General features: G+C 31.2%; 2 protein-coding genes across 3 annotated transcripts; one reads left to right on the top strand and one right to left on the bottom strand.

The window, feature by feature from the left end:
* Positions 1-1,055: 1,055 nt before the first annotated feature.
* On the bottom strand, positions 1,056-1,672 carry LOC131800726 (uncharacterized). Its single transcript, XM_059118406.1, has 2 exons — positions 1,557-1,672; positions 1,056-1,485 (listed from the first exon to the last, which is right to left on the bottom strand). The coding sequence occupies exons 1-2, from the start codon at positions 1,569-1,571 to the stop codon at positions 1,126-1,128; spliced, it is 375 nt and encodes a 124-aa protein (XP_058974389.1). The 5' UTR covers positions 1,572-1,672; the 3' UTR covers positions 1,056-1,125.
* Positions 1,673-3,313: 1,641 nt separating this feature from the next.
* Positions 3,314-3,943, top strand: LOC101890467 (heterogeneous nuclear ribonucleoprotein A1). Of its 2 annotated transcripts, XM_059118405.1 has the most exons (3): positions 3,314-3,439; positions 3,510-3,753; positions 3,784-3,943. In XM_059118405.1, the coding sequence occupies exons 1-3, from the start codon at positions 3,425-3,427 to the stop codon at positions 3,876-3,878; spliced, it is 354 nt and encodes a 117-aa protein (XP_058974388.1). In that variant the 5' UTR covers positions 3,314-3,424; the 3' UTR covers positions 3,879-3,943. The 2 variants fall into 2 exon arrangements, with proteins under 2 accessions (XP_058974388.1, XP_005176634.2); XM_005176577.4 differs by having other exon boundaries at positions 3,510-3,943.
* Positions 3,944-6,862: the final 2,919 nt, after the last annotated feature.

Here is a 6,862-nt window from a genome sequence, read left to right as displayed (position 1 = left end):
TAAAGTTATATATGAGAGCTATATCTAAATCCGAACCGATCTTGATAAAATTTAGCAGAGGTATTTCTGGGTTGTATCTGATAACTGGTATTAACTATTATTGTTGTCGAATGCATATTACGAATGTGAGAGACTTAAACTCCAATCAGTTGAAACATATATATGGGAGGTATAAGATCTGAACCGAATTTCACCAAATTCAGTAAATGCCTAATATACTCTATTGGGACTGTTATTAGTAATTTGGTGCACAGTAAACTTGAAATTGGATAAAGCCATAAATGGGAGCTATATCCAAAGCTGAACCCATCTTAATAAAATTTGGCAGGGGTATTTCTGAGCTATATTTATTACGTTTCCCCATATATCATTATAACGAAGTGTATATTATAGTTGAGGAGTATAGAAATAACAGATCGGACTAAAGGTGTATACGAGAGCTATAGTTATATCTGAGCCGATTTCCACCAAATTTTACATACTTATTTTAAGGATCAATATTACACATTTTTTCCGCAATAAAAAGTAAATCGAACGAAGATATATGTGGGACCTATATATAAATATTGTCCGATTATCTCCAATTTCAATAGGTTTCGTCCTTGGGCCGAACAAATGATTTGTACAAAATGTCATCTTGATTGGGCAATAGATACGAACTATTCTGTGTTTACAAAAATACATGGACAGACGGAAGGACATGCAGATCATGAAAAGGAACTATGGGTCTATCTCGTGTATAAAAATGTTCCTTACAAAAAAAAAATACATAATTTTCAATAACAATAGATCTCCTAAAGTGGGGAATCAACACATACTATGTATTAAATTCGACCACATTCCTCAATCAAAAAAGGGAGAAGAATTTCGACAAAAAAGTTAAATGAGGCAAGCACCCGATATACTCCAAAATTGGTCCTTGTTAATATTCATATCAGACTTAAATTTTCATATGTAGGTAAACGATCTTTGCAGGGATCTGGTAATGATTAATCCCAGTTGACGTAATAAATCTGTTATGCTAATACCTTAAGCATAGAGGCAATAATAGTCTACTTCACTAAGTTAAGAATAATTTATTTGGAGGCTAGGATTTCAGTCTGTTTTCATATAAAGTGTCTTAAATTAATAGCCACGACTGCCGTAACCGCCTTGCTGACCGCGACCACCGTGCTGGCCATGTTGACCTTGGCCTCCAAAGCCACCATGCTGACCTTGGCCTTGTTGTCCTCCAAAACCACCATGTTGACCATGTTGTCCTCCAAAGCCTCCATGTTGGCCTTGCTGACCTCCAAAACCACCATGTTGACCCTGCTGTCCTCCTAAACCACCTTGGTGGCCATGTTTACCATGTCCCTGTTGTCCACCGAATCCGGCACCTTGCTGGGCACCGAAGCCACCTTGTTGTCCATGGCCCTGTTGTCCGCCATATCCTCCACCACGCTGGGCCACAGCCAGAGCGAACAAGGCGCAGAAAACAATCATCTACACCAAAGTGAAAAAAAAAAATATTAAGGTATTCGCCTCTGAAATTAATTTTTGTTTTTGTGACTTACAAAGAATTTTGCCATTTTAGTTGATTTAATAAAAACTTGAAGATTTCTTTAGTAATAACTTTATAGTTTGCTTAGTAATTTGTTTATAATGTCAAAACATAAATATTAGCTGTTTTTATACATTTTGAAAAAATAGAATGAAATAAAAATAAATAATCAAAATAATAAAATTTGGTTTGGATTCCTAGTATTATAGGTTATGGGCTTCTTATCGCCCCACAAGCTGCTGACCTCTAAACCGCACAATCATTTCTTTTTTTTTTTTCGAAATTTTATGATGTGTTTGTTTTGAAACGTTTGTGGTTAACTTATTAAGATTAAATTTAACACCAAATTTTGTTGGACTCAATCTTAAGCAATTCCCAGAAGCTTGAATCACATTATTTAGCTACGCACTTAAATCTTTGGGAGACAAACAATCACATCAAAACATAAACAATACACAAATTATGAGTATAAAAGATGGGATTTCCCGCGATTTGGAAGCAAAATATCAAACCAAATAAAAGGGGTGTTGTATCCAGCCGGTTTGAACGAGATTATCAAAGATGCCTAACATGTGCCAACGATTAATTGAACATTTGTACTACACAAATTTGATATGGACAAAAGTTCTGAAGTGCGTAATATAGACTGGACATTTAATAATTTACGCTATGTAATGTACTGAAATACTATATTTTTTATTTTTTTTATCGCTTCTTCGAATTTATTTGAAAAACAATAGGAAAATTATTCAAAGTCATATTTTATACAAAAGTAAAATAATATTTTTGCCCGTTTTGAAAAGAAAATTGTTATTGTCATTTTTAAGAGCTAAAAAAAATATATATATATATATATATAATAATAATAATAATTATTATTATTATTATTATTATTATTATTATTATTATTATTATTATTATTATTATTATTATTATTATTATTATTATTATTACTATATATAATAATAATAATAATAATAATAATAATAATAATAATAATAATTATTATTATTATTATTATTATTATTATTATTATATATATATATATATATATATATATATATATATATATTTTTTTTTTAGCTCTTAAAAATGACAATAACAATTTTCTTTTTCAAAACGGGCAAAAATATTATTTTACTTTTGTATAAAATATGACTTTGAATAATTTTCCTATTGTTTTTCAAATAAATTCGAAGAAGCGATAAAAAAATAAAAATATAGTATTTCAGTACATTACATAGCGTAAATTATTAAATGTCCAGTCTATATTACGCACTTCAGAACTTTTGTCCATATCAAATTTGTGTAGTACAAATGTTCAATTAATCGTTGGCACATGTTAGGCATCTTTGATAATCTCGTTCAAACCGGCTGGATACAACACCCCTTTTATTTGGTTTGATATTTTGCTTCCAAATCGCGGGAAATCCCATCTTTTATACTCATAATTTGTGTATTGTTTATGTTTTGATGTGATTGTTTGTCTCCCAAAGATTTAAGTGCGTAGCTAAATAATGTGATTCAAGCTTCTGGGAATTGCTTAAGATTGAGTCCAACAAAATTTGGTGTTAAATTTAATCTTAATAAGTTAACCACAAACGTTTCAAAACAAACACATCATAAAATTTCGAAAAAAAAAAAGAAATGATTGTGCGGTTTAGAGGTCAGCAGCTTGTGGGGCGATAAGAAGCCCATAACCTATAATACTAGGAATCCAAACCAAATTTTATTATTTTGATTATTTATTTTTATTTCATTCTATTTTTCAAAATGTATAAAAACAGCTAATATTTATGTTTTGACATTATAAACAAATTACTAAGCAAACTATAAAGTTATTACTAAAGAAATCTTCAAGTTTTTATTAAATCAACTAAAATGGCAAAATTCTTTGTAAGTCACAAAAACAAAAATTAATTTCAGAGGCGAATACCTTAATATTTTTTTTTTCACTTTGGTGTAGATGATTGTTTTCTGCGCCTTGTTCGCTCTGGCTGTGGCCCAGCGTGGTGGAGGATATGGCGGACAACAGGGCCATGGACAACAAGGTGGCTTCGGTGCCCAGCAAGGTGCCGGATTCGGTGGACAACAGGGACATGGTAAACATGGCCACCAAGGTGGTTTAGGAGGACAGCAGGGTCAACATGGTGGTTTTGGAGGTCAGCAAGGCCAACATGGTCAACATGGAGGTTTTGGAGGACAACATGGTCAACATGGTGATTTTGGAGGACAACAAGGCCAAGGTCAGCATGGTGGCTTTGGAGGCCAAGGTCAACATGGCCAGCACGGTGGTCGCGGTCAGCAAGGCGGTTACGGCAGTCGTGGCTATTAATTTAAGACACTTTATATGAAAACAGACTGAAATCCTAGCCTCCAAATAAATTTATTCTTAACTTAGTGAAGTAGACTATTATTGCCTCTATGCTTAAGGTATTAGCATAACAGATTTATTACGTCAACTGGGATTAATCATTACCAGATCCCTGCAAAGATCGTTTACCTACATATGAAAATTTAAGTCTGATATGAATATTAACAAGGACCAATTTTGGAGTATATCGGGTGCTTGCCTCATTTAACTTTTTTGTCGAAATTCTTCTCCCTTTTTTGATTGAGGAATGTGGTCGAATTTAATACATAGTATGTGTTGATTCCCCACTTTAGGAGATCTATTGTTATTGAAAATTATGTATTTTTTTTTGTAAGGAACATTTTTATACACGAGATAGACCCATAGTTCCTTTTCATGATCTGCATGTCCTTCCGTCTGTCCATGTATTTTTGTAAACACAGAATAGTTCGTATCTATTGCCCAATCAAGATGACATTTTGTACAAATCATTTGTTCGGCCCAAGGACGAAACCTATTGAAATTGGAGATAATCGGACAATATTTATATATAGGTCCCACATATATCTTCGTTCGATTTACTTTTTATTGCGGAAAAAATGTGTAATATTGATCCTTAAAATAAGTATGTAAAATTTGGTGGAAATCGGCTCAGATATAACTATAGCTCTCGTATACACCTTTAGTCCGATCTGTTATTTCTGTACTCCTCAACTATAATATACACTTCGTTATAATGATATATGGGGAAACGTAATAAATATAGCTCAGAAATACCCCTGCCAAATTTTATTAAGATGGGTTCAGCTTTGGATATAGCTCCCATTTATGGCTTTATCCAATTTCAAGTTTACTGTGCACCAAATTACTAATAACAGTCCCAATAGAGTATATTAGGCATTTACAGAATTTGGTGAAATTCGGTTCAGATCTTATACCTCCCATATATATGTTTCAACTGATTGGAGTTTAAGTCTCTCACATTCGTAATATGCATTCGACAACAATAATAGTTAATACCAGTTATCAGATACAACCCAGAAATACCTCTGCTAAATTTTATCAAGATCGGTTCGGATTTAGATATAGCTCTCATATATAACTTTAACCGATTTCGGGTTAATTGTGCACCAAATGGCCAATATCAGTCCAAATGACCTGAATTTTGACGTATCTGACCGAATTCAGTCTAGAAGCAAGTACTTTAAATTTGGTTTTAGATATAACTATAGTTCAAATATATATGTTTCATCCGATTTGGTGTTTAAGTCCCTCACATTTATAATATGCATTCGACAACAGTGATCTTTTGTACGAAATATCAGGTACAGCTCGGAAATACCAAAAGTTATCAAGATCGGTTCAGATTTGGATATAGGTCCCAATACATCTTCAACCGATTTCAGTTTAATTGTGCAACAAATGACCAATATCTGTCAAAAAGTCCTGAATTTTGGTACATGCGACCGAATTCAGTCTAGAAGCTCGTACATTAAATTTGGTGAGAATCGGTTTAGATACAGCTCCCAAATATACGTTTCATCCGATTTGGTGTTTAAGTACCTCAAATTCTTAATATGCATTCGACAACAATGATATTTGGTACCAGATATCTTACAAAGCTCGGAAATATCTTTGCCAAATTTTATCGAGATAGATTCAGATTTGGATATAGGACCCATATATATCTTCACCCGATTTCGGGTTAATTGCGCACGAAATGGCCAATTTTAGTCCAAATGTCTTGAATTTTGATACATCCGACCGATCCAACCAATATCTGTAAAAAAGCTCTGAATTTTGGTACATCCGTTTTGAAAAAGAAAATTGTTATTGTCATTTTTAAGAGCTAAAAAAAAAAATATATATATATATAATAATAATAATAATTATTATTATTATTATTATTATTATTATTATTATTATTATTATTATTATTATTATTATTATTACTATATATAATAATAATAATAATAATAATAATAATAATAATAATAATAATAATAATAATAAATAAATAAATAAAAATAATAATAATTATAATAATAATAATAATTATAATAATAATAATAATAATAATAATAATAATAATAATAATAATAATAATAATAATAATAAAAATAATAATAATAATAATAATAATAATAATAATAATAATAATAATAATAATAATAATAATAAAAATAATAATAATAATAATAAAAAGTAAATAAAATTCGTTGCAAATATTAATGTTTGAAGATTATTTCATGCAAATGTTCACCCCGGCAGTCTCAAATGCTTCATCCGTTTAATACAATTTTGGCATACCATTTCTAACCTTTCATTCGGAATATTACATGTGGTTTCCGTTGGAATTGCATTTTTCGAATTTGGAAAGGTGGAATTCTACTCGGTTTGTGCTCACTTGTGCCTTTAAATTTTTATTCGATATCTCTTACCAAATTCGATATTGGAAAAATATTAACTGCACAAATGAGCACAATCCGTATACAATTCAGCATAACTTTACCAAACCACAACCTGGGCTTTTGCGAAAAGTTAATCGCAAGCATTCTTCGTGCATAAAATTTGAAAATTTTAAAGGCCTGACAAATTTTACTGGAGAACTTTAATCATTTTTTTCAAATCCACTCGGAATTTCCAACACCCCGAATCGACTGTTATATAGTGTGTAGTGTATATTTGCAGCGAAGTTGGAAGTTATAAAAACTGGAAAATAAAAAAAAACAAGTAAAAAAGCAGTAAGTTCGGCCGGGCCGAACTTTGAATACCCTCCACCATTTGGAACGAATTAGAAAATTTTCAAAAAAATAAAATCCAATAAAAATTCTTTTTAAATCTTTAAAATATCTAATATAGGAAGGTGCCGATATATGGGGGGATATACGATATTGTGGACCTATAAAGACAAATCTATGTCTGCGTGTAAAGTACTCACAAGGAACTTTTTGTGTGGATTTTCA

Source organism: Musca domestica, unplaced genomic scaffold (assembly GCF_030504385.1).
Source record: "Musca domestica strain aabys unplaced genomic scaffold, Musca_domestica.polishedcontigs.V.1.1 128, whole genome shotgun sequence".
Lineage (NCBI taxonomy): Eukaryota > Metazoa > Arthropoda > Insecta > Diptera > Muscidae > Musca > Musca domestica.
This window is presented reverse-complemented; position numbering and strand designations above follow the sequence as displayed.